Source organism: Neofelis nebulosa, chromosome 4 (assembly GCF_028018385.1).
Source record: "Neofelis nebulosa isolate mNeoNeb1 chromosome 4, mNeoNeb1.pri, whole genome shotgun sequence".
Lineage (NCBI taxonomy): Eukaryota > Metazoa > Chordata > Mammalia > Carnivora > Felidae > Neofelis > Neofelis nebulosa.
The window spans coordinates 169,925,767-169,952,443 of record NC_080785.1 but is presented as its reverse complement, the minus strand read 5'-3'; the positions used below and the strand labels follow the sequence as shown (position 1 = coordinate 169,952,443).

Below are 26,677 nucleotides of genomic sequence, written 5' to 3'. Positions count from 1 at the left end.
CTGGCCCTGGACACAGCTGGCCCAACCTCCCTGCACCCTGGGGTTCCTTGGGGGCACCCACCACTCACGCTTTGGAGATCACGCAGCATCACTGGCTGGGCACCCGTGTCGTGGCTGGGCTGTGGCGGGGGAGGAGGTGATGACGAGCTGGCCCCTCGCTGGGGAAGCTGCCGGGGCTCAGGTGCAGCCTCCCTCGTCGCCCCAAGTCAGAAGGCACACGTGCGCACTGGGTTGCTGGGGCTCTGTGTCCCCTGGGAGGCCAGGGCCCTGTCCATCTGCTTCCTGCTGCGCTCTGCACTGGGTCCAGACGGGACGTGCGGGAGCTTCTGGCCGGCAGAGCCTGGGGCAGGAGCGGGGCTTCCCGGAGCGTGGGGGGGTGCTGTGGCGAGGTGAGCGAGGCTCGGCCTCCTTACCAGCCCTCTCTCTCTGGTCCTCCTAGCCCAAAAGACCCTCCCCTCACAGATGCCCCTCACGTGGACGCATAATTAGCAAAATTGGGACCACTCACAAGCAGCTTTGTAAGCTTTCTTTGTAAGTACTTAAGTATTCATCCCTCCATCTGTAAGCATTTAATGAGCACGGCAGTGTGCTCTCTGTGCCGCTGGGGGGCGTTCTTGTTAACAGCCTGCTGGAGCCTGCCTCAGCTTCCCCAGAGTGGGGTGAAGAAGTGACAGCAGCCAAGTCTCAAGAGTCCATGGGTTCATATTTGGCAAGTGCTAGGAGGCTCAGGAACCGGTGTCTCGGGGTCCCAATCTGTGGAGGGCAGAGGGGCAGAGGGCTGGGGTGTCCATTAGACGAAACGGCACATTGCCGGTGCTGTTTGGAAGTGCCCCATGGGCATCTCTGGGCCTACAGAGGGGGCTGTGCATCCTCTCCCTGGGACACCCCACCCAGAGCACCCCAAGGTGCGGGCACCCCAAGGTCTCACACCGGTTGGCAGCAAGGGAGAGATTGGGGGTCTTGCCCAGCAGCAGAAGACAGAGCTGGAACAAAGTAGGACAGAGGTGCTGGGGGTCATCAGGTTTGGCTGTCCCGCCCCATCCACCAGGGAGAGTGATCTCTGTGAGGAAAGGAAAACCCTGCTGAGTCCTAGGTTAGCAGAACTGAGGACATCCTCACTGCAGACACCATGAAGCTGAGGTCACTTGCCACTCTGGGCGGGACCCCCAGAGCACAATGGTGTTTGCATGTGTGGCTCTAAGACCTGGGGCACGTCACCCTCTACTTCCTAAGCCAGCCGTCCTGCCACCCATGTCTGATCAGACATCTCAGTATTCTTTGAGTCCGGCAGCCCCTGAGGCTTAAACTCCGGGACAGTCACTGGTCTGGGGCCTGCCAAAGCCCTGGCCTCGTTTTGTCTTCTTGTTCTTAAATTATTTTTCACTCAGAGGGAGGGTGCCCAGACTGTCTGGGCTTCAGGGCCTCCAGCCTGGACTTGCCCCAGCTAGAGAGGGAGCAGGCTTGTGAGTGGAGGTCCGACGGTGCCCCCAGAGCCCGTGCCGGGGGTAGCACCGAAGGAGGGACGGTGCCAGGGGCTCAGCGCAGCAGAGGCACTGTCTGTAGAGTCCAGGAATGGTGAGCAAGGATGGGGGGCTAACTGGATGGTGCGGAGGGATTGGGGTTTCCTTCCAAAGGCACTGGGGAGTCCAGAGCAGTTTTAGGCAACAGACCTGCCTCACCCACTGCTGTCTCAGTGTCCTCATCATCTTCACCCACCCCCTGGGTCCTTCATATCCTTTCTTCTCCCACAAGCCAGGCACCATCCTGCCTCAGGGCTTTTTTGCACAGGCCTTGCCACCTTTCAGACACTCTTCCCGCAAATGTCCACATGATACCAGCCCTCTCTTCCTTCTGGTTTTCCCTCAGGGAAGCCTCTGGACATTGCCGCCCACCCCGCCCCCGGCACCTTTTTCCTCCCTTTCCTGGCCTGAGTTGCGTGGCACTGGCCACCTTCTAATTATCTATGAAACGTAATGTTTACTGTGTTGACTGTCCCCTCTGCTTAACTGTTGGCCTGTGAGAATCAGTTCTGAATTCCAGCCCCTGATCAAGTGCTTAATGAAGATTTGTTGAATCAATGAATTGAATGAATGCAAAGAACACTGTCCTGGGCAGGTGGTGACAGGGTTGGGAGACGCACGCTGGTAGCCATCTGGCCCAGGGTGGAGTCTGTGGGAGGAAGGGGAGTTGTTGGGACCTGCGGACAGGGTCCCCAAGGCTCAGGAGGGGCTGGGACTCCCCCCCCCGCCCCCCCCCCCCCCCCCCCCCGCCGAGGCGACTCCCAGGTCCAGGCCTGCCTCTCCCACCCCCAGGCCTGGTGGGTCCTCAGGCTGGGCCACAGGCTGCCTCCCTCCCGCTCTCAGCCACAAGCCCTGGGGCTCTGGCGGCCTGCCCAGACTGACATGCTCCCAGGGTGAGCATAAAAGGTCCCCCTTCAACTGGAGCACACATCTGCCTGGGGCGGGCCGCAGCCTGGCACTGCCAACCCTACTGCCCATCTTCTCGCCACCACCTCAGGACAGAGAGCAGCCCTGCCCGCCCACCCGCCTGGCCGCAGGTCCGGCCACAGGCAAGGTGGCGGTGACCCCAGGGAGGCCAGGCCTGCCTCATGGAAGCACCGGGGGCCCCGGGGCTTGAGGCAGCCTGGTGGGGGCTCAAGATGTCCCGGCTCATTCCCTCTCTCAATCACCAGTGAGCACCCACCGTGTTCAGGGACAGTTACATCTCTGCTCTCATGGACCCAACATCCCAGCAGGTGGGTGTGCCCACGGAACAGTGCTATGAAGGCTGGAGGCTCCCGGAGGCCAGGACGTGCCTTCTCCTCTCTGTCTTCCTCCATCACCTGCCTCTCAGGACGCCTCTCCCCCACTCTGGTTGAGCCCGGCTAGGGACGAGGGCCTAGGGACCAGGGGCTAGGGCCTGTGCTCCCATGTCACTTAACACCAAATGAGTCCCCAACCTGGTTCCTGGTCCCAGCACAGAGCCTCAGGTGTCCTCCCAGAGGTGGGGGCTGGGCCCAAGAGGCAGAGAAATGGGGCAGTCGGGTGGGACTCCCATGTGGGCATCAGTGGGAAGTGGGCAGGGACTCTGAGTTCCCCTCTATGATCCTGGGACCCACCAGCCTTACAGGAGATCCCAGCCCTCCATTGGATTTTAGGGGGTAGGTGCCAACACCAATGGGTGGCTCTTCCTGTTGGCCACAGTTTTCTTCACACGCAGGAGGCGAGAAAGACCTGGAGACCGGCCGCATGGACCCCATTTTGCCCCTCCGCACACAACACACTCCCACGGGTCTTTCCAGGGCCCTCTAATTACAAAGCCAAGGCCCTTCTGGCCTTTAAAAACATCCTTCTTATTACGGAAATTCTCACTTACAGAAAGGAAGGAGGCTGGCACGGGGGCGGTCTCGCTTCCCTGCGCCTGGCTGTGGCCTCCAGGCGGGTAAACCCTGCGCGCGGGGAAGATCCCTTGCGAAGGTGGAGCGCGGAGGAGGCTCTGGTCCCCGGGGCTGGGCTCAGTGACCTTGGACGTGTCCTTCCGCCTCGCGGGCCTCAGTTTCCCTTTCTGGAACGAGGCCTGAACAGGTCTCCAAGGCCTCAGGCCGCGTGCCCTTGGGCGGTCACCGACCCCGCGGCCTCAGTTTCCCTGGCGCGGGGGTCTGGGCGCGGCGCGCCGGGAGGGGGCGCGGGCAGAGGCGGGGCCCCCAACCCGCCCCTGCCCCTGCCCCTCCCCGCGGCCCCGCCCCCGCGGCCCCGCCCCAGCCCAGGCCCCGCCTCCCCCCCCCTCCCTCGGGCTCGGGCCGGCGGCGGCGGCGGCGGCTCCGCTCCGCACTGCCCGGCGCCGCCTCGCCATGGACGCGCGCGGGGGCGGCGGGCGGCCCGGGGAGAGCCCGGGCGCGACCCCCGCGTCGGGGCCGCCGCCGCCGCCGCCGCCCGCGCCCCCCCAGCAGCAACCGCCACCGCCGCCGCCGCCCGCGCCCCCCCCGGGCCCCGGGCCTGCGCCCCCCCAGCAGCCGGGCCGGGCCGAGGCGGCGCCCCCGGAGGCGACGGACGAGAGCGGCCCGCGGGCCCGGCTCCGCAGCCGCGACAGCTCGTGCGGCCGCCCGGGCACCCCGGGCGCGGCGAGCACCGCCAAGGGCAGCCCGAACGGCGAGTGCGGGCGCGGCGAGCCGCAGTGCAGCCCCGCGGCACCCGAGGGCCCGGCGCGGGGGTCCAAGGTGTCGTTCTCGTGCCGCGGGGCGGGCGCGGGGCCGGGGCCGGCGGATGAGGCGGGCAGCGAGGAGGCGGGCCCCGCGGGGGAGCCGCGCGGCAGCCAGGCCAGCTTCATGCAGCGGCAGTTCGGCGCGCTCCTGCAGCCCGGCGTCAACAAGTTCTCGCTGCGGATGTTCGGCAGCCAGAAGGCCGTGGAGCGCGAGCAGGAGCGCGTCAAGTCGGCGGGGGCCTGGATCATCCACCCGTACAGCGACTTCAGGTGTGGCCCCGGCGGGCGCCGAGGGGGGCGCCGTCCTTGGAGCACCTCCGGGAGGGCGGGGCTGCGCGCCCCGTGGGTGACCTCGGGGCCCCTCGGTGACCTCGGGCGCGTCCGAGACCCGCCCCGTAATGGCCTGGGCGCGCGAGGCTCCGCCCTGGGGCAGGGGTGGGGGTGGGGGGGCTCTGGGAAGCGCGCGCAGGCTCCAGCGGTGACCCCTGAGCGCCCCCTCCCACGCGCCCTGACATCCCCATCCCTGCGGGATGGGCGCGCGTCATGAGCCGCAGGACCAGGGTCTGAGCGCGGAGGGGCGGAGAGGACGAATAGAGGGGAACGTGGGCGCAGGGGAGGCGGCAGAGCGGAAGGAAGGAGGAAGGAAGGGCGCCCGGGAAGGACGTGCCTGGGAGAGGCCGGCGGAGAAGGGGTTAAGCAAACGTGGCTCGCTCCCAAGGTCTCCACCTGCGCCCCACAGCTCAGGGAGGTGCGTTCCGGTCCGCGGGCCTGGGTATTGCGCGAGGAGAGGGCGCTGAGCGTGCTGGGGTCCCCAGGCTGTGTTCTCTGAGCCGCAGCAGCCGGAGCCACTGGGTGGCGTGCCCATGTGTCAGTGGGTGTGTAGACGTTGTATGTGTTCAGGCGGTTGATAGGTGCAAAGGCTCAGAGCAAGGCCCAGCGCAGGGTCACGGCTGAGTATGTTTGTGGTTCTTGTTCCTGGGTGCGCGCCCTGTGGCCTGCAAGCGTGAAGCGTGCATATCACTGCAGGCTATGTGTGTGATGGGGAGCATGTGACTGCAGGGGGCGTGGGCCGAGCGATCTAGGGGGCAGGCGGGTCCCTAGGGGCGCGCGCGCGCGCGCGCGCGCGCGTGTGTGTGTGTGTGAAGTTAAGTGGCCGTCAGGGAGGTGTGACTTGGCACGCAGAGGGTCTCCACGGGGCCGAATCCCAGGGCGGGCGCGGCTTCAGCACCACGGACAGCAGCCCACAGCGCTCTCGGAACCGCGGGTTTCATCAAGCTCTGGGTCCTGCCGGGAGCCTGAGCCCCTCGCCCCCACCCGGGAACTTGCTCCGCACTTGCTCCCGGACGTCCGGAGCTGGGAAAGGGGGCTGTGGGATTCTCCCCCGTTCTGACCCTTCCGCAGCTCCAGTGCTTGACAGCTGAGGAAACTGAGGCCCCAGGGGCACACAAGTCAGGGACAGAGACTGGGATTCCACCTGCCCACTCTTCAGACCTTCCCTGGGGGGGGGGGGGGGGTGAAGACGCCCTTGACCAATGGCTTGAGTTCTGGGAGAAGCCACGGGTGGGGGGACCTGGGGTGTCCGAATGAGGTGCATCTGGATGGTCCTGACCTGCACAGGGGCTCCCCATTCCTTGCAGGTGGTCCAGGCTGGGAGAACTTGGGTCAGTGTTTCTGCTCACGTTCCAGCGACCTGGCCAGCTGGCTGGGAAGGGACATCAGGGACATGGGGAGGGGGGGGAGCAGGGGAAGGTGCCTGCAGAAAGTAGCCATTGCCCTGGGTCTTCTCCAGCACGTCTGCCTGCAGCCAACCTCCCCTCCCCCCCACCACCACCTGCCCACTGCCAGCGGTGGGGGACCCTGGGCTTCCTCCTGGCTGCAGAAGGGGCGGCTTACAGCCTGGGGGGAGGGGATGCCAGGGGGAGGAGCTGGGCTTCCCGGTGCTTGTGCCACTTGGAGCATGGTCACCTGTGAGGATCTGGGCAGGCCACGTGGTCTGGGCTGGGCAGATAAGCTGTAAAATAGGGTTGAGCAAGCAGGGGGATGGGGACTAGGGGAGACACTGTCAAATTGAAGACAGGATATTTCCAATCTGGGATGCAGTGGGGCCTCTACAGCCCCCCATGTCTTAGTGGAGGGCTGATTCAGTATGGACACAGGCCCCAAGCTTCCTGAGGCTCCCTGGGCGGCCCAGGTGCCATGGCAGCGCCTTACTAATACTGATTCAGTCATGTCAGCTGTAAAGTGGGAAGGGCACAGAGAAGTTAAGTCACCTGCCCAAAGCTACACAATGAATCGGGGCAAATTGGGGGTTCACACCTGGGCAGGCTGGTAGCCCAGCCTCTGGCCGCGTCCCATCCGGACCGGGAAGACACGGGAAGGAAAAGGCTTGCTGGAGACTGTTCGAGATATTGGGGTACCCGAAGGCGGGCTGCAGATCATTGCTATGCTTCTATGCGTGTGTGAGTTCTTGTAAGACTACTCACGGAACAAAAGGCGGAGGAGCCTTTCTGGGTCCGCTTTTCCACACTTGCCCCCTTGAAATCTGACCCGACGGTGCCTGCGTCCACACACTGTGCAGGCTTTAAAGTGGAAAGAGATTCTGAGGTGCAGGCTGCCACGCCAGCCCCCACGCCTGCCCAAGACCAGGGTGTCTCCACTTCCCTGAGCTCTCGCCGTTGCTTGCCTGTGAAGCTCTTCCCGTGCGCACCGGCCCGGCCCCCACCCGGCACGGAGAACGGGACGACGGGTGCCCGCTGAACTGGAGCCGCCCTGGCACCGCCTCGTGCGCAAGCCGCCATACACCTTCCAGGGCGTGGGGTGCTTGTGGAGGCCTCGAGGAGGGGGAGCTCTTGACACGTGGGAGTGGACAGAGGAAGGTGTCCGGGAGGACAGAGCGTCCGGGGGAAAGGCCAGAAGGCAGCCGTCTGCAGAGGGCCCCGGGCTGCCTGCGGCTGGGCTCGCGTCCTCTCTGGGCCTCCCGCCTTGGTTTCCCCAAACGTGAGAGGTGGTGGTGTGAGCAAACGGGGGTGTGTGACTTTCTATGCCATTCCGGCCCCTCCCCCTGCTTCCCTGGAACGACCAGCCTTGGCACACGCTGTCCCCTTCCCCACCCCTGCCCGCACCCCAGCTCTGACCCATTGCCGCCTTGTCTCACGGACACACTGCCGACACACCCCGAAGCGGCCGTTTTCACTTCATGTTGCTGGCCTGCCTGCCCCTCAGCGCCTGCCGTGGGCCTGAGGGCCCGTGAGGTCCCTGTCACGTCTGGGGTCTCAGGTGTTTGCGAGCTCGCTGAGCTCACACAGGCGCTCCGTGCTGCCCATCCCTGGGCTGCGATGGACCAGCCCAACCCCTTCTGAGGCTGTTTCTCCGCGCGGAAACCGGGCATGTGGGAGGCACCAGGGCCAGGACGGAGAAGCCCGGGGACCTGTTCCAGAGGGGCTTGCAGGGGGCAGGGGTGGGGGGAGAGGGGGAGCAGGCGGAGAAACAGGTCCAAGGGACAGAGGGAACAGTTTGGGCTTGGGAGGCTTGGTGTTCCTTCTGGGCACCCTGAGGTCCGTGCCCGAATGGGAACAGGTGTCAGAACAGGAGTGCGAGGCAGGGGGGCAGCCACGGGGCCGGTGTGGAGGGCCACAGTCACAGCCGGCACCTCACGGAGTCCCCTCCCCTCCAAAAACATGAGAAAATAAATACAGTTAATTCCTGTTCCTTTCACCTGGAGCAGCACTGATTCTAGAGGGCAACAGGCCCCACGTGTGTGAAGCTCATGGGGAACAGTGGGTGGGCAGGGGGACCCCAGCAAGGGTGGCCCCTGTGGGGCCCGGCTGGGACCTACAGAGACGATCATCACTCGTTCTGGGTTGTTTTCCCCCACCGCCTCCTCATGTGGTTGTCACTCTGGTAACTGAGGCAGCCCCGGGGCCCGGGGGCCCGGGCAGGTCTGGAAAGTTTGGGCGAGTGGCTTTCAACTTGCTCCTGTCTGTAAGCGCCTCTGAGGTCTGATCTGAGTCTCTGCCGCTGCTGACTTTCCTGCAATGATCCCCAGTTGTCTACCGCTGGGAGGCCCCGTGTGAGGGGAAGAGATGAGTCCACCCCTTTCCTGCCCCTCAGAGGCATTTAGACAGAGCCGGGACCAGTGGACGCTGACCTGTATCTGTGTCACGTCCTCTGGGGTCCCCGGGGGACTGGGCCGGTGGAGGGGCTGGTCTGAAGAACCGGGTGGGACTGGAGGCCCCTGTCTCCTACCCCAGATGGCCTGGCGGATCCGAGGGAGATCAGTGTGGGAGCACTGTCTGCAAATCCCCGCATTAACTCACGGGAATAAATCCTGCATCATCCGGGGAGGGGGGGCGGGGGCAGGGGTGAGACAAGGGTTTCCCTGGCTCCAGACCCAGCACGGAGGCATGTGGGGTGGGGACAGGGGGCAAATCCACTTCCCCAGGTGAGGGTTGAGGCCCAGGGCCCACCTGGTGGAAGGAAGGAAGCTCCATGATCCATATGAAGGGTGAGAGGCCATCTGTGGCCGAGGTCCCCCTCCTCTCTCCAGGGGACTCCTGCCAGAATTTGGAATTTCTGGTCCCTGCTTTAAAACCCTCATGTCTCCAACCCCCTCGCTCCAGCATCATGGGGACTGGGCCTCCTCAGACCAGACCCTGCTTCACTTTTCCCCGTCAAGAAGCCGGCCCCAAATCCAGCCACTACAGGCCATTCCATCTCCCTCCTGCCCCCTTCCTAACCTCCCCACTGCCAGCATGGGCCTCTCAAGGTACATTTGTCCGTCTTTCCCTCTCACTTACGGCCTCCCAAGGGCCTGCAGAACCCAGATCCTGCCCTCAGCCATTTCCTTTCGTGCCTACTCTAGCACCAGGACACCTGGCCAGCCTTGAGAGGGGAAACCCCAGTGCAGCCACAGGACCTTTGCACTTGCTGCCTCCTCTGCATGGGGCACAGGGTCCCCTGAACTCTGTCAAGCAGCTATTTCTCCATTTTCTGCCCAAGTGCCATGCCCTCTGAGAAGCCCTCCCCGCCCACTCTGAAGCATCCCACTCACTTATCTGTTGGTGTGGAATGTCTGTCTCCCCCACCCAGCCTGGGGCTCTGAGGGAGAGCTGGGTCTGTGTGGTCGCCGACTGTCCTCCCAGCCTGGCACACACCCTGCCCCCACAGCCTGCCCAGGCTCGGGCTCACCCAGGAATCCGCTGATCTTTCCGGGAGGTGTCTTCCTTACCTAATCCCTGACACTCGACTCGGATTTGAAACTCCATAAGGGAGGGCTCCTGCCCGCCCTGGCCCTAATCCCTTCAGATTTGCCTGATTTGTAATTCCTGGACTGCTTCCTGCCAGGTTCTTAGTGCTGGGATCCTGCGGTGGGGTGGGGGGTGGCGGGCTGCCTTGGTTCAACAGCCCTTATCTGGCCTGGAAGTCTCTGCACCCGGGTTCTGTCCCTCAGCACTCGCCGTTCAGGGTGGGGGCCCCAGCTGAAGTCCCGTGCCCCTGTGGGTGCACGCGGGTGCATCTGGGACAGGGCTCCAGGACCTTCTCCCAGCGGCAGGGCACTGGAGCTGAGACGTCCTGGGCCTGGGGGCTGGGGGTCATGGCTGTCTAGCCCCGAGCTCCCTGGGAGGCCCTGCATCGTCCCAGTGTCCCTGGGGCTGAGCCTGTGTCACTCAGCCAACAAGGCCGCTGCCCTCCTGGGGCTGTGCTGGAGACAGAACCGAGGGATCCGGGTGCTCCCACAGAAGCAGGGGCCCCTCTGGGGCCTCATTGTTATTTGTCAGGGAAGATTTTTTCTTTTAATGTTTATTTATTTATTTTGAGAGAGAGAGACAGAGAGACCGTGCGAGCAGGGAGGTGCAGAGAGAGAACAAATCCCAAGCAGGCTCCAAGCTGTCAGCCCCATGTGGGGCTCGATCTGACAAACCGTGAGATCATGACCTGAGCCAAAATCAAGAGTCAGACGCTTAGGGGCGCTTGGGTGGCTCAGTCAGTTAAGCGTCTGACTTTGGCTCAGGTCATGATCTCAGGGTTCGTGGGTTCGGGCCCCACATCAGGCTCTGTGCTGACAGCTCAGTCTGGAGCCTGCTTCGGATTCTGTGACTCCCTCTCTCTCTCTCTCTTCCCTTCCCCCTGCTCATGCTCTCTCTCTCTCAAAAAATAAATAAACATTAACAAATATATATATATATATATATATATATATATATATATATATATACACATAGTGGGATGCTTAACCGACTGAGCCATGTTAGGGAAGATTTTAAAATATGGGATTTAATTACGGTCATTGAAGGCCCTGGGTAGCTGAAAGCTGACCGTGAGCCAGGCCTCTGCTGGCTGCCTGGGGAGGCCCTTGTAGTCCCTGGGCCCCAGTCCTGCTGGGGTGGCCCAGTGAGGGAGGGCTGCCAGGATTGGGCAGATGAGGCACTGAGGCTCAGAGGAGAATGATTAGTCCCAGGCTGTGCGGCCCAGGAGGGAGGTCAGGGGAGGAGAAGGGGAGGGGCTTAGGGGGAGGACCAGGGTTCCTCCGTCCCCTGACCAGATCCTCTGCCCCAGTCCTTAGGTCCCCCTTGGTGGGTGTGTGCAGGGCCCTCTTCCTCCTCCTGTCCCCTTCCAGGGGACCAGGGGGCTGGTGAGGACAAGGGTCAGGGCCTCGGGCCCCTTTTGGGGCGTCCTGGTTGGAGCAGGTGGGGCACCCTAGTGATGGACCTGGGGATTGGGTCACTCTGCCCCAGAGCTGCCTCAGAGCCCCTGTCCAGTGCTCTGTCCTCTGTGGTCTGACTCCTCATTAGCCCAGGGGACACCATCCAACCTGGGAAGACAGCCCGGATAGAGCGACAGGCCCAGGGATCGCTCCCCCAGGGACCAGGGGCCGTGGACAGGGCTCCAGGCCTGCAGGAGGAAGGTTAGCCCTAACCCTAAACAGGTGGGCAGTAGACAGAGGACAGGTCCTGAGGGCACCAGGCCTGGATCTCGGTTCTTTGCCCCCACTCCCTGGCGGGGCCACCTCTCTGGTCTGTCAGTGGGGAAGTGTGATGCTCGCTCCTACCCTCATCCCAGGAACAGAGGGAGAGAATGTCTGTGAAGAGTCACCTGTGAAGCCACCTTGCACTCTGGCCATTTAGATTGTTTCTAGACTCCCCCTGGTGGTTTCTAACAGCCCCCCACCCATGGTTTCTAGGTCCTCTGGCCTTCTCAGTTACTTTTTCCCTCGTGCTCTGCCCCAGGCGTGTGCCAGAAGTGGGAGAGGGGGCAGGGCAGGCCTCAGTTCAGAGAGGGTGAGGGGTGGGACTACAGTGGAAGCGCTGGGAGAGAGGGTGGGGGGCAGGGGCAGCAGGCAGGTGGGGCCCCTCATCCCGCGCCCCACACCTTGCCTAGATTCAGGCAAAGGAAGGTCCTGAATTTTTAGCAGCCATTCGATTTTGCCCTTAATACCCACCCCCAGGGCACTCAGTCCTTTTAGCTCTCAAGGTCTTCGGGTCTTTGTCCCCATCCCCAGGCCCTCCCATCACAGCCCAGCAGGGGCCTCACGACCACCACCGAGGAGGCTCCCGCTGCAGGTGCGGGTGGGACAGGCTCGTGGAGGGCCCTCACAGGCTGCCACTCCCCGGCCCCTTTCTCCCCGATGGAGAGAAGAGTGGGGGTCCCAGGGGCTGTGGGACTGGCGCACGGCCGCACCCACCAACAGCCCAGAGAACTGGGTGTCAGCCCGGGTCTGGCCGCTGCCACCGAGGTGTTAGACGTTGGGTGCCTTCCAGCCTTTGGCTCTCGAAGACTGAGCTACTGTGAACATCTTGGTACAAATTGCTTTTTAATTTTTCTCTCTTCCTCTTGGACAGTTTCCTTGGGATCACTTCCCCAAAGTGGAGGGCCTGGGCCAGCCGGCACACACGGGGCTAACCGCTGCTCCCCGCAGCGCTGCCCAGAAAGGAGCTCCCAAAACACAGAGCTCACTCTGCCCAAGCCAGTCTGCAGCCTTCGGCTTTTCTTCAAGTTTTTTGTTTTTGTTTTTTTTTTTTTAAGTTTGCTTATTTTGAGAGAACGAGCATAGGTATTTCATCCAGGGAGGGGCAGAGAGAGAGGAGAGAGAATCTTAAGCAGGCTCCTCGCTGAGCATGGGGCCCAAAGCGGGGCCCAGTCCCAGGACCCCAAGACCATAACCTGAGCCGAAATCAAGAGTTGGATGCTCAACCGACTGAGCCACCCAGGCACCCCTGGGTCTTATGGCTTTTCATTTATTTGTGCTAATTTGGGCGAACGCTGCGGCCCATGGACCCCTCCTCTGCCCCTCCAGCCCGCCAGCCAGCAGGAGGATCCAGGGAGCCGCAGCCTTTAGGGGCCTCTGGGGCCTGTCCCACCCACAGGTGACAGAGCTTTCTCTAAGTGGATGTGGGGACCCCCACCGTGACGGGGAGGGCACTGGGCCCACGGCAGAGCCCTGCACAAACCTGTCTGGGAGAGTGACCACCTGGAGAGAGCTCACAGGGCTGACGCGATCCAGGGGTGGGGGTCTCTCTCTGCAGTATTCAGTAAGAGCAATTTAAAATAAGCGACTTTGTTCAAAATTCGAGACTCTCCTTTACCTGGATCTAGACAGGATGTGTGGACCCAGACCCCAGATCTGGGGCACCCGCTCATCACGGAGACCCCCAACCCATAGCCTCAGAGTTCTTTTTTTCTTTTTTTTTTTTTTTTTTAAATTTTTTTTTTCAACGTTTTTTATTTATTTTTGGGACAGAGAGAGACAGAGCATGAACGGGGGAGGGGCAGAGAGAGAGGGAGACACAGAATCGGAAACAGGCTCCAGGCTCCGAGCCATCAGCCCAGAGCCTGACGCGGGGCTCGAACTCACGGACCGCGAGATCGTGACCTGGCTGATGTCGGACGCTTAACCGACTGCGCCACCCAGGCGCCCCTCTTTTTTTCTTTTATGTAACATAAAATTTGGCATTTAGTCATTTAAAAGTATACAATTGAATGGCATTAAGTACACTCACAAAGTTGTGCAGCCATCACCACCATCCATATCCAGAACTTTCTCATCTTCCCTAAAAATCCCCAACCCCCACGAGACCCCCTTCTGTCCGTGGATGAGCCTGTTCTGGACGTTTCACACACGCGGACTCACACCCCACGTGGTCTGTTGTGTCGGGTTCCCTCCCTGAGCGTCGCACGTTCAGAGTCCGTCCGCGGGCGGGGGGCGGGGGGACGCCTCGCTCCTGTTCGCGGCCGAGGGATGTGCGCGTGCGCGGGGAACACGGTCGTCTGTGGACGTGCGCGGTGGACACGCTCATCCGTGGATGTGCGCCTGCGTGGTGGATGCACCTGAGGGGCGTGCGCGTGAGCGGTGGCCCTGTTGTGTGAATCTGCTCCCCCACCGAAGTTTCCACCTTTGGCTTTTGTGAAGCCTGTTCCTGTGAACACGCATGCGCAGTTATCCTTAGGTTCCTGTTTTCAGTTCATGGGGTTCACACCTAGGAGTGGAATTGATGGGTAAGACCATGATTCTATTTTTTTTTTTTAAGTTTTTATTTATTTATTTATTTATTTATTTATTTATTTTTGAGACAGAGAGAGACAGAGCGTGAACGGGGGAGGGTCAGAGAGAGGGAGACACAGAATCTGAAACAGGCTCCAGGCTCTGAGCTGTCAGCACAGAGCCCGACGCGGGGCTCGAACTCACGGACTGTGAGATCATGACCTGAGCCGAAGTCGGAGCTTAACCGACTGAGCCACCCAGGCGCCCCAATTCTATTTTTTTTTAAGCTTATTTATTTATTTTGAGAGACAGCGAGAGCAGGGGTGAGGGGTGGGGCGGGGAACAGAGAGAGAGTCCCAGGCAGGCTCCTCGATGTTAGTGCAGACCCTGACTAGGGGCTCGGTCTCATGAGCCATAAGATCATGACCTGAGCCAAAAGCAAGAGTCAGACACTCAACCGACTGAGCCACCCAGGCGCCCCGCTACTGTCTGGACTTTTGAGGACCTAACAGAACAGTTTTTCCTTGGAGTCGTTTTGATTTGCATTTTCTCGATCGGTGCTGTGCTGGGCATCTGTCCACGTGGCCCTTCTGAATCTGTATGTCCTCATGCTCTGTTCAGAACACCAAGCCCAGCCACCAGCAGATGTCCCTTGAGTGGACAGGCCTTTCCCTGTACGTGCTTCCCAGGTGGAGTGTGGAATCGGCTTCAGGGACTTGAGAGTGGAATCCGCCAGTCAGCACTTTTTCAGGAGAATTTGTCACATGAAATGTCCTCTCTCAGCCTCTCCCAGCCACCCACCTCCAGCCTGGGGGGCCTAGGCCTCTTTCCCCCTGCCTCCCGCCCCCCAGGGTGCTGCCTGAGATGGAAGTTGGGCCAGGAACCCCTTCTGGTGCCTCACTTGAAGCCCTGCTACTCAGGACAGTGTGTGCCCTGCATGCCCCGCCCCCATCCCGCACCCCAGACCCTGCTGTCCCCCACTGTGCCTGCCCCCCCCTTGCATGCCCACCGCCCCTTCCTCCAAAGCCCCCTACTCCCTGCCACCCCAGCTCCTCCTTGCTTGTCTCCCCTTTTCTTTCTCATACGGAATAGTTTTTTGGACACTGACCCTGTGTCTTGCACATTGAACTTTTTTGGTCATGGGAAAGTTTTAACCAATTTGGGGGGCACCTCTTGGGCTCTGCCAGGTCTCCTGCCTTTTTTTTTTTTTTTAATTAAAAAAATATTTATTTTTGAGAGAGAGAGCACGCAAGCAGGGGAGGGGCAGAGAGAGAGGGAGACACAGAATCCCAAGCAGGCTCCAGGCTCTGAGCTGTCAGCACACAAATTGATGGGGGGCCTGAACTCACCAACAGGGAGATGGTGACCTAAGCCCAAGTGGGAAGCTCCACCAACTGAGCCACTCACGCGCCCCTCTCCAGTTTCTTTAAGGAGGGAAGGTCGTGGGCCGGCTAGAGGAGCACAGGCTGTGGGGCCCCGCGGGCAGTGGGGGTCATCAGGGGGTGGGAGGGCTTCCTGGAGTTGGGGTACACACCGTGATTCGAGGCCCAAGTCTTAGCTTGGAGGAGGCGAGATCCGGGCTGGCCCTCGAGGGCGTGTGTGTGCTTGCGCGTGGCGGTGGGGACAGCGTGCCCCGCAGCTGCGTGCCGCGTGGGCCAAGGCCTGGCGGCGTGACGGCCCACGCTTCGCCCCCAGGTTCTACTGGGACTTCACCATGTTGCTCTTCATGGTGGGAAACCTCATCATCATACCTGTGGGCATCACCTTCTTCAAGGATGAGACCACCGCCCCGTGGATCGTGTTCAACGTGGTCTCGGACACGTTCTTCCTCATGGACCTGGTGCTGAACTTCCGCACGGGCATCGTGATCGAGGACAACACGGAGATCATCCTGGACCCTGAGAAGATCAAGAAGAAGTACCTGCGCACGTGGTTCGTGGTGGACTTCGTGTCTTCCATCCCCGTGGACTACATCTTCCTCATCGTGGAGAAGGGCATCGACTCCGAGGTCTACAAGACGGCGCGCGCGCTGCGCATCGTGCGCTTCACCAAGATCCTCAGCCTCCTGCGGCTGCTGCGGCTGTCGCGCCTCATCCGCTACATCCACCAGTGGGAGGAGGTGAGCGCCGGGCCCGCGGGCAGGTGCTGCGGGCAGGGGAGGCTCGGGGAGGGGCAGCGAGGGGCAGGGTCATGCGGGCCGCAGGCCGGGCCCTCCAAGCATTCGCGCCCCTCCCCCCCCCCCACTTCATTCTGCCCTGTAAAAGGGGGATCTCGCCCCCCGCCCCCACTGGCGGCAGCGAAAACAGGCCCAGAGGAGCGAGGTCACGCCCCCTCTGCCCTGAGTGAGCCGCTTCTGGACTGTCCTCCAGCCCGCTGCCGGCAATATCGCCCCCGGTTTCTGGGGCAGCGGCAAGGCTCCGAGGGGGGGGCAGCGGGTGGGGACGGGGTGGGAGGGGACCTGGGCCACGCGCTCTCGTCAACACGGAGGGCAACGGGCTGGGGGCTGGGGTTAGAGCTTGCGGTGAGGCGGGGACGCCCGTCGCAGGTCTCAGGGGCTGGGGGTCCGGGCCCGGGGGCGTCTTCCTCCTACTGCGCTGGTGGGTGAGAGGCGGCGGGCGGGGGACCCTCACGCCGCGCCCCGCCCGCAGATCTTCCACATGACCTATGACCTGGCGAGCGCGGTGATGCGCATCTGCAACCTCATCAGCATGATGCTGCTGCTGTGTCACTGGGACGGCTGCCTGCAGTTCCTGGTGCCCATGCTGCAGGACTTCCCGCGGAACTGCTGGGTCTCCATCAACGGCATGGTGGTGAGCGTCCGGCCCACCGTGGCGTGCAGTCCCCCGACCGCGCCCACCCCAGTGCCCGCCTCGGGTGTGCACAGTCCCCGGAGCCCACACGGTGCCTGCCTCGGGTACATGCAGTCCCCAGAACCCGCTCCCCCCAGTGCCCGCCTCGGTGGCGTGCAGTTCCAGAACCCCCCCACCCCCCCCACCCCCCCCACCCCACCCCCCGCCTGCAGTGACCGCCTGGGTGCTCTGGTGACTTTGAGACCTTCAGACCCCAACCGCTGAGAGGCGGCTTGTTGACCAGAGTGCCTAGGACAGCTTCTGGCACCACAGCTAATGTCACCAACGTTTCCTCTGTGTCCACTGTTTACTTACATGCACTATGTCCAAGAGGGCTTGTGGTACCCTAACCCTGAAGTAGGGAAGCAGTATCTTGGGCCGGAAGAGGTAAGAACCCACCGAGGGAGGGCGCAGGCACCTGTGTGGATTCCCGGCTGAGACGCTGACCACTAACAAGGGCGAGTCTCGGGGCCAGACGTGGGCCCAGATGGCAGGATGGGCGGGTGGGGCCCCTGAGGTCAGGGGACTCCCTGGGGTGGCGACCGCAGGCCCACCTGCCCCTCGTGGCTTTGCAGAACCACTCGTGGAGCGAGCTCTACTCCTTCGCGCTCTTCAAGGCCATGAGCCACATGCTGTGCATCGGGTACGGGCGGCAGGCCCCCGAGAGCATGACCGACATCTGGCTGACCATGCTGAGCATGATCGTGGGCGCCACGTGCTACGCCATGTTCATCGGCCACGCCACTGCCCTCATCCAGTCGCTGGACTCCTCCCGGCGCCAGTACCAGGAGAAGGTGTGAGGGCGGGCAGAGTCTGGAGGTCTGGGGGGCCCACCCTGCTGCCCCCCGGCTCCCTGTGTTGTGCCTAGGACAGGGGCCAGCAGGGAATGTGGGGGCCGAGGACCCTAGAGGGGTCCGTGGCTGCGATGAGGAGGCGTTAGAAGGTCCCCAGGACAGTGAGGAAGCCCGGGGCCCTTTAGGAGGAGGGCAGTCGGGAGCCTGGGTGGGAGACATGGTGGGAAGGGTTGAGGGGGACACAAGCTGAAGATAGGGTGGGAGCTGCGGTGGCAGGGGGGAGGTCCCAACGGAGCAAGGCCAGTCCATGGCGCATCAGGGAGCCCCTGGGGGCTGCCTAGGAGGCGGGGCTCACCCCAGGGGTCTCTGGGCCACCGCGGGCGAGGCCAGAGCAGGGAAGCACAGAGAGGAGTCCAGGAATCCTGGGGTCGCTTGAGGACGTGCTGGGTGACTGAACCCACGGAGGAGGCCCCTGGGGGAGCAAAAGGATGTCTGGCCCCTCGGACCTGGCCTCTGGGCGGGGGCAGCCCCCCTCTGGGGGGGTGGCGCCAGGGCCCCCGGAGGGGGGCAGGCGGGGCCAAGGAGAGCGGGCAGAGGCCCCGTGTGCTGGCCCTTTCTCGAGTTCTGCCTCGAGCTCCACCCTGCCTCAGTGTCCCCCTTCAACGCCGAGGCGTGCTCGGCTCTCCGGGACACAGCCCCGTCCGTCCTGCACTGCTGCCTAGTGGCCGGTCCTGGCTGGGCAGCTGCGAGCGCCCCCCCAGCCCCACAGCAGCGCCGGCTGGGTCGCCCGGGTCAGCTGGGCCTGGTGCCAGGCGCCCCGGCTGTCCGGAAGCCACGGGTCTCACACCCAAACATGAGCTGGTGCTGCCACCCGCCTGGCATCACGGGTTCCGCTGAGCTCAGGGCAGCTGTGTCCGGGTGGAGCCGGGGCGGAAACGGGGCTGGGGGCACCCTGGGAGCACCATCCTGGGGACAGCAGGGCCTGGCACCCGTCTAGTGCCCACAGCCCCGCCCTGCTCGGGAGGGGCTGAGCCGGTGGTTTCTGGAAAGCTCTCTGGGGAGGGGAGGCAGGGCCACTGACCGATGCGGGAGCCTCTGGGATGGGCTCCGTCATCCTGGGGGACCTGGGGAGTCTGGCCCAGCCCACTGTGAGGGCCTAGAGCCAAGCTGTCCCCCCACTTCTCGGGGGGGGGGGTTCCCAGATCAAATCCAGGACACAAAGAGTAACTTACCTTCATATAAGCATGTGCCAAATATTGCACCGGTACCGTTCAATATTTTTGCTGTTTATTTGAAAGTCAGATTTAACTGGGCACCTCGTGTTGCCGTTGTTGAAGCTGGCAGGCGTGTCTGGGCTGCAGCAGGGGCCCCCGGAGGTGGCAGCCGCTGACCCGGGTCCCCCCTCCCCCCACTTACACAGTACAAGCAGGTGGAGCAGTACATGTCCTTCCACAAGCTGCCCGCCGACTTCCGCCAGAAGATCCATGACTACTACGAGCACCGCTACCAGGGCAAGATGTTCGACGAGGACAGCATCCTGGGAGAGCTCAACGGGCCTCTGCGGGAGGTGAGGCGGGGCCACGGGGCTGTCCCTGCTGCCAGGCCCTCCTTCCTGGGGTTGAGCGGGGGGCGGGGGGGGGGGGCTGGCCTGGCTGCAGCTAGATGTGTCCTCAGGCTCTGACCCTCAGCAGGTGCCCCTCTGTGAGTCTCCACGTGCTGCACCCCCACGATGTCCCTCGGCGCCCCAGACCCCGCTTCTGCAGAAGTCCTGGGTCCCCCACAGCCACTGCCTGATTCCCCTTACCCCGTCTGGTGGTCCGAGCTGGACAGAGGGGAGGCGGCCTGGAGCTGGCGAGCCCAGGGTGGTGGTCGGGCTTTGCTAAGCACAGGAGCCCTGCCGAGCACCAGCTTTGGGCGCAGGCTCTGCCGGGACAGCCTGTGTGACCTCTGGCGAAGTTCTGGGGCAGCTGTAATCAGTTCCCGCCAGCTGGGCGGCTTCACACCCCAGAGATGTGTTCTTTCACATTCTGGAGCCTAGAAATCCGAGATCCAGGTGTGGCGGGGCCACGCCCCCTCCAGAGGCTCCAGGAGGGGGGTCCTTCCTGCCTCTCCCGGCTCCTGGTGGGAGTCCTCGGTGTCCCTCGGCTTGTGGACACCTCTCCCCGATCTCTGCCTCTGCCGTTACATGGCCTCCTTCCCTGTGTCCCCCCTCCTCTCTCTCTCTCTCTCTCTTTTTTTTTTTTTTAATTTTTTTTTTTCAACGTTTTTTATTTATTTTTGGGACAGAGGGAGACAGAGCATGAACGGGGGAGGGGCAGAGAGAGAGGGAGACACAGAATCGGAAACAGGCTCCAGGCTCCGAGCCATCAGCCCAGAGCCTGACGCGGGGCTCGAACTCACAGATCGCGAGATCGTGACCTGGCTGAAGTCGGACGCTTAACTGACTGCGCCACCCAGGCGCCCTCTCTCTCTTTTTTGATGTTTATTTATTTTATTTTATTTTTTTGAAAAATTTTTTTAACGTTTATTTATTTTTTGAGACAGAGAGAGACAAAGCATGAACGGGGGAGGGTCAGAGAGAGGGAGACACAGAATCTGAAACAGGCTCCAGGCTCTGAGCTGTCAGCACGGAGCCCGACACAGGGCTCGAACCCACGGACCGCGAGATCATGACCTGAGCCAAAGTCGGCCGCTCAACCGACTGAGCCACCCAGGCGCCCCTAATGTTTATTTTTGAGAGAGAGTGTGAGCAGGGGCGGGGCAGAGAGGGGGACAGAGGATCTGAAGCGGGCTCTGCGCTGACAGCAAGAGAGCCCATGTGGGGCTCGAACCCACAAACCATGAGATCAAGAGTCGCATGCTCTACCCACTGAGCCAGCCAGGCGTCCCACAACGCAGTAGCTCTTAGTGTATTTAGAATCGTGCGGCATTACCCCCGTCTAACCCACAGCACCCTTGAACCCCAGGACACCGCTGGCAGCTAGTTGTCACTCCCCATGCCACCCCCCAGCTCCTGGCAAGCCGTGTTTGACCACTATTTGCTCACACGGTTCCAAAGTCACATTTACAGAAACACGTATGTCCAGACAATCTCTGGCTCCTGTCCTGACTTCCTCCTGCCACATCTCCCATTTCCTTCTTCGATGCAAAACCAAGGCGTGGCCACCGCTCTCAGCTGCCTTCACTGGACCCTTCCAGCTGTGGGGGCCTCCAGGCACCGAGGCCCCAGGGTCCGCCCTCCTCTTTCCCCTGAGCTTCTGGCATGCACCTCTGGAGTTTTGCTCATGTATTTGGGACGGGGCTGAGGGGTGAGGGGAGGGTCCAGTCCCTCTGGGCAGCCAGCAGCGCTGTGAGGCACCCAGCCCCAAATGCACACGTGAGAGGGGCGTCTGGGCTCTTTATGTGATGAAAGGCTGTTTTGTGTTTCTCCTTCTGTGAACCGGCCATAGGTTGCGTTTGTATTTCTACAGAATTTTTTTTATCCTTTTGTCATCTTACAAATCCTTTATGTGTGGAGGACTTCATGTGATGCAAATCTGCACCCCAATGGCTTTTAACTTTGCTTATTGAGTGTGTGTGCGTCTGTGTGTGTGTTTTGCCACGCGGGATTTTCATGCTCTATGAGTGCTTGCTGTACACAGCAGGTGTTAAATGTGTGCCTGCTGCACAGAGTGGGTGTGCAGTGGTCAGTGTCTATCTTCTGTACACAGCAGGCGCTCTGTGTGCTTCCTCCAGACACTAGGTACTCAGTACCTAATCGCTGCACAGAGTAGGTGTTGAATACCTACTCTCTGTATACAGTAGGTGCACAGTACATGCTTGCTGTGCCACCCAACTGTGGGGGTTCACCCACACTTCCTTACAGCACTTGCGTAGTTTTGCTTGTTGGGCTCATCCTGGACTATCCTGTGGGGACGGGATGCGGGTTCACCTTCTGCTCTCGGGCTGAGACGTCTGGTTTGGCCTCGGAAGTTGTGGGGCAACCCTCAACTCGCTGCGTCGTGCTTGGGCACGTTTCTGGCCTCCCGGTGTATCCCGCCGGCCCGCCTGCTCTGTGTGCCAAGCCCACACGGAGTCTGGAGGCCGCACAGCGTGTTTCAGCGTGTTGGGGGGTCAGTCGCCCCTTCTGCTCTTCGGCACGAGCAGGCTTCCCTGTGATTTTTGCTCATTTGTTCTGAACGGCCTTGCGTAGCTTCAGTAATTAACAAGCAAACCTGATGGTGTTTTCTTTGGGAGCACGTTACATGTGTGAATGAATAGGGAGAACGGTCGTCTTTCGTCCTTCTGACGGTGACGAGCTCTGCCTAATGACTGTGTTCAGCCTCCCACCGTGCCTTTCGGGGGTCTCTCCAAGTTCCCCTCATACAGGTCTGGACATTTCTTAACCTCGTGCCGTGCTGTTTTACTTTGCTCTCTGTGCTGGTGTAAACGGTGTCTTCCCATGTGTTGTGTCTTCTTCCGAGTGGTTTTTGTTTGTATACGTAAAAGCTATTGAGTTTACTTTCAAGGTTAAGCTTCCCTTTTTATTGAAATGTATCTTACAGAAAAAGTGCCCACGTCGTGAGGGCACGCTGGACGGATGAGAGCGAGACCCTCGTGTACCCACTGCTTGGATTGAATGTGGAACATTTCCACCCCTCTCAGAGGTTCCTTGCCAGGGGTGACCATCACCCTGGTCTCTGCCACCACTGATTCATTTTACAGTTCTTGGGTTTTTATGTTGATTTTTCTAATCGCTTGCTATTTTGACTCTTAGTGTTGTAGTTGTACATGGAGTCTTTTGGATCTTCCAGGTCCGTCATATTAAAAGAGATAGTAAAGAGATTTAGTGTCACTGTTTCTTTCCCAGTTCTCATGTCTCCGATTGCCTTTTTCTTGTCTAATTGCACTGGCCAGCATTGCTAATACACGGTTAAATGTTAAATGGCAGGGTAACATTGCTAATACAATGTTAAATGTTAAATGGCAGGGTATCACTGCACATTTTTTTCTTGCTCTTGCCCCTGGCGGCAAAACCCTTCAATGTCTGCCCTGTAAGTAAGACGCCGGCTTTCAGCCCGAGTATTTGAAACTCCTTCCATGGGGCGCCTGGGTGGCTCAGTCGGTTAAGCGTCCAACTTCAGCTCGGGTCACGATCTCGCGGTCCGTGGGTTCGAGCCCCATGTCGGGCTCTGGGCTGATGGCTCAGAGCCTGGAGCCTGCTTCGGATTCTGTGTCTCCCTCTCTCTCTCTCTGCCCCTCCCCCGTTCATGCTCTGTCTCTCTCTGTCTCAGAAATAAATAAACGTTAAAAAAAAAAATTAAAACTCCTTTCATAGATGAAGAAACTGCGGGTCTGCAGGAGAGGCAGCCCCTAAGGGAGGGCGAGACGGGAACCAAAACCTGCGCCCTGTGTCACCCCCTGCTTCCTGCCCCTACAGGAGATCGTCAACTTCAACTGCCGGAAGCTGGTGGCCTCAATGCCACTGTTTGCCAACGCCGACCCCAACTTTGTCACGGCCATGCTGACCAAACTCAAATTCGAGGTCTTCCAGCCCGGTGACTACATCATCCGAGAAGGCACCATCGGCAAGAAGATGTACTTCATCCAGCACGGTGTGGTCAGCGTGCTCACCAAGGGCAACAAGGAGATGAAGCTCTCCGATGGCTCCTATTTTGGGGGTGAGCAGGGGACCAGGGGCTGGTGAGAGCTGGACCCCCTTCCTGGGGGTGGGGCAGGCGGGGAGCCTGCAGGGGTGATGCCGTGGGCGTCAGGAAGGACCTGCGGAAGGGCCCTACTAGCAGAGGGGAGGAGGCGGGACTGAGCCCGGCGGCTGTGCGACCCCGGGGGTGGGGGTGGGGGTTGGGGGGGGAGGGGCGGCGGCTGGATGGGGGCCGGCGGGTGTGGCCTGGAAGCTGAGGTCGTCTCCCTCCGCCGGGCGCGCGCAGAGATCTGCCTGCTGACGCGGGGCCGGCGCACCGCCAGCGTGCGCGCCGACACCTACTGCCGCCTCTACTCGCTGAGCGTGGACCACTTCAACGAGGTGCTGGAGGAGTACCCCATGATGCGGCGGGCCTTCGAGACTGTCGCCATCGACCGCCTGGACCGCATCGGTGAGGGGGCTGCTCGGGGCGGGGCGGGGCGGCGGGGCATCCGGGCGAGCTAAGGTGGTGTGTCCCAGCTGACCGCAAGTCCCCTTGTAGTCCCCAGACCAGACTCTCTGACCTGCTTTGTCCCTTGGCCAAACATAGTCCTGGTTCCCCAGGAAAGAGCAAGTGCAGAGTGTTTCCAGTTGTGCAGAACTTCTGCTCACTTGGCAGAGATTTGTGTGGCACCTGAGGCGTGCCAGGAGGTGTGGACGCTGGACCAAGAGGCTGGTTCGGAGGCCACCCTCGGGCTTATGTCACAGAGGAGGGGGTGGGGGTGGCAGGGCTTCTGCGCGATGCTGAGTAGAGGCCAGGCTGAGTAGCTGTTGCCAGGTAGAAAGGGACAAAGTACGTTTCTAGGAGTGAACACAGCATGTGCAAAGAAAGGCCTGGGGTGGGGGAAGGAGGCCTGGAGCCCAGGGAGCTGGAGAAGCTGGGAGGTCGAGGAGGCAGGCAGGGACCAGGTACACGGGACCTACTGGGCTGCGGATGGGAGTTTGGGCTGGGAGCAGTAGGGAGCCATGGATGATTCCGGGCAGGGGAGGGTAGCATACAGGAGAGAGATGGCGGCCTGGCCTCGGGTGTAGGGAGAGCCAGAGGGTAACCTCGGCGACGGTCGGGAGGTGGGGCCCTCAGCACTTGCTGCTGACTAGACACGCGAGTCAGAGAGGTGGTGGCCCCCGGTGCTATTTTTGGAAGTGAAGACAAGTGGGAAAGGACTGGGTGGAATGCAGCGGCGTTAGAGGAAAGACTTCCGCATCCAGAAAGCATTCAGTTCATGTTTGCATACAACAGGCACTCACCAACGTGCTCTATACATAGGTGCTCAGCATATCCGTGAGTGGCAGGTGCTTAGAGGTGTTTGCGATACACAGTAGGCTCTCGACATACGCTTGCTCCATATGGTGCGCACTTAGCCCCCGGGGCTGCGTACAGGCGAGTGTTCTAGGTGTGTTGCTGTATACTGCAGGTACTCAATACACGGATCCCTGTACGTAGGAGGTACATTGCATGCTCGCTACGGTGTCTCATACCTGCTTTGTGTGGGTGTGCAATACGTGTCTCCTGTATGCAAGAAGTGCCCCGGGCATGCTGGAGGTATACAGCAGGTGTCTCATGCCTGCTTTGCCTATGCAGTAGGTGCCCTAATGTGCTTGCCACACACAAGTACTTGATTCATACTGTATACAGTAGGTACTCCATACCTGCCTGTTACATACAGCAGCCGGTCATGCGTGCTTATTGTACGCAGTAGGTGCTCCGTTTTGCTGGCTACACTACACACAGAAGACACTTGGGACCTGTTTGCTGTAGGCAGGAGGGGCTCCATGCACGCTTGCTGTGTACAGAGAGTGCTTACTTGTACCCAACGGTTTCTTGACGAGCGTGCCAGCTACATGTCGTAGGTGTCCGACACCTGCCCGCTGCTCTACGCTGCACGCTCTCCGTGCGCTTGCTCTATACAGCAGGTGCTCCATACATGCTTGTCGTGCACAGCGGGCGCTCAGATTCTGGCCTAAGACGTGCAAAAGGTGCTCGGTGCGTGTCAGCTACAGCAGGTAGGTAGGTACGAGCGGGGGCGTGGTGCACACTGGCTGTGCCGAGTAGGCGCTGACAGCCTGACGCAGTGCACGCAACGGTGTGCGTCCTGGATGGACAGAACAGGCGCCCGGTACCTGCGGACCCACTGCGGGAGGCGCGCCGCGGATGCACACGCCCCCCCAGGGCTGCAGCCCGCTGACGCCCCTGCCCCGCCCCCAGGCAAGAAGAACTCCATCCTGCTGCACAAGGTACAGCACGATCTCAACTCGGGCGTGTTCAACAACCAGGAGAACGCCATCATCCAAGAGATCGTCAAATACGACCGCGAGATGGTGCAGCAGGCAGAGCTGGGCCAGCGCGTGGGCCTCTTCCCGCCGCCGCCGCCGCCGCAGGTCACCTCGGCCATCGCCACGCTGCAGCAGGCCGTGGCCATGAGCTTCTGCCCGCAGGTGGCGCGCCCGCTCGTGGGGCCGCTGGCCCTTGGCTCGCCACGCCTCGTGCGCCGCCCGCCCCCGGGGCCCGGGCCCGCGCCCTCCGCCGCCGCCGCCGCCGCCGCCTCGCCGGGACCCGCGCCCGCCGCCAGCCCCCCGGGCGCGCCCGCCAGCCCCCGGGCGCCTCGGACCTCGCCCTACGGCGGCGCGCCCGGCTCCCCCGCCGCACCCCGCGCCGGACCCGCGCTGCCCGCGCGCCGCCTGAGCCGCGCCTCGCGCCCGCTGTCGGCCTCGCAGCCGTCGCTGCCCCACGGCGCGCCCGGCCCGGGCCCCGCGGCTTCCGCGCGTCCGGCCAGCAGCTCCACGCCGCGCTTGGGGCCGGCGCCCGCCACCCGAGCCGCCGCGCCCAGCCCGGACCGCAGGGACTCGGCCTCGCCCGGCGCCGCCGGCGGCCTCGACCCCCTGGACTCCGCGCGCTCGCGCCTCTCGTCCAACTTGTGACCTTCGCCGTGCCGCCCCGCGGGCCCAGGCGGGCCGGGGGCGGGGCCGTCATCCACACCAAAGCCATGCCATCGCGCGCTGCCCCCGGCCGTCGTCGGCCGCCCGCCCGCCCCAGAAGCCATAGAGGAGTCCTAGGTAGTTGTAGTCGGACGGGTGGGCCGGGGCGGCGCGGCAGCCCCCTCCGAGCCCCCGCCGTGCCCTTCATCGCCCTGCGCCCACCCACATCGTCCTTGCCCCCGGCGGCGGCCTCGCCTGAGTGCGTGCGAGGGGGCCCCCCTTCACCTCGGTGCCTCAGTTCCCCCAACTGTGAAGCGGGGACGGGGACGGCCCCGTGGCCGAAAGGAGATGGCTGTGGAGTCCTGCCCGCCCCCACCCTCGTAGGTGGCCCGTCCGATGAGGATTCTGTTTTTTAAGTGCAATACTTGGCCCGCCGGCTTCCCGCTGCCCCCATCGCGCTCACGCAATAACCGGCCCGGCCCCCCCACCCCACCCTCTCCCCGACCACGTCCGCGCGCGGCCCGCGGTGACCTCCCCCCCCCCCCCCCCCCCCCGCCCCCTCCGGCGCCCAGGGGCGGGCAGTCCTGGCTGCGCCCGGGCGCGGGGGTCGGAGGTGAGGCCGGGCCGCCGCGATGAATGTACCGACGGGCCGAGGCAGCAGCGCCCCCACCGCGCTCCATGCCCCTGACCCCCACACCCCCATTCCGCGCAATAAACGACAGCATTGGCGTCCAGCCTGCCCGCCTCTGACTGCTTGGTG

At 62.1% G+C, this 26,677-nt stretch overlaps 1 protein-coding gene and 1 long non-coding RNA gene across 2 annotated transcripts; one reads left to right on the top strand and one right to left on the bottom strand.

Moving 5' to 3' along the window:
* Positions 1-504: 504 nt before the first annotated feature.
* On the bottom strand, positions 505-3,788 carry LOC131510938 (uncharacterized). The gene is made up of 2 exons (XR_009261249.1): positions 3,376-3,788; positions 505-1,060 (listed from the first exon to the last, which is right to left on the bottom strand). It is a non-coding gene; the product is annotated as an uncharacterized LOC131510938 (long non-coding RNA).
* A 26-nt stretch (positions 3,789-3,814) lies between these two features.
* On the top strand, positions 3,815-26,651 carry HCN2 (hyperpolarization activated cyclic nucleotide gated potassium and sodium channel 2). The gene is made up of 8 exons (XM_058728629.1): positions 3,815-4,470; positions 15,374-15,797; positions 16,327-16,488; positions 17,103-17,321; positions 18,742-18,888; positions 22,741-22,981; positions 23,249-23,413; positions 25,208-26,651. Exons 1-8 carry the CDS (start codon positions 3,851-3,853, stop codon positions 25,918-25,920), a joined length of 2,691 nt encoding a protein of 896 aa, XP_058584612.1. The 5' UTR covers positions 3,815-3,850; the 3' UTR covers positions 25,921-26,651.
* The last annotated feature ends 26 nt before the right edge of the window (positions 26,652-26,677 follow it).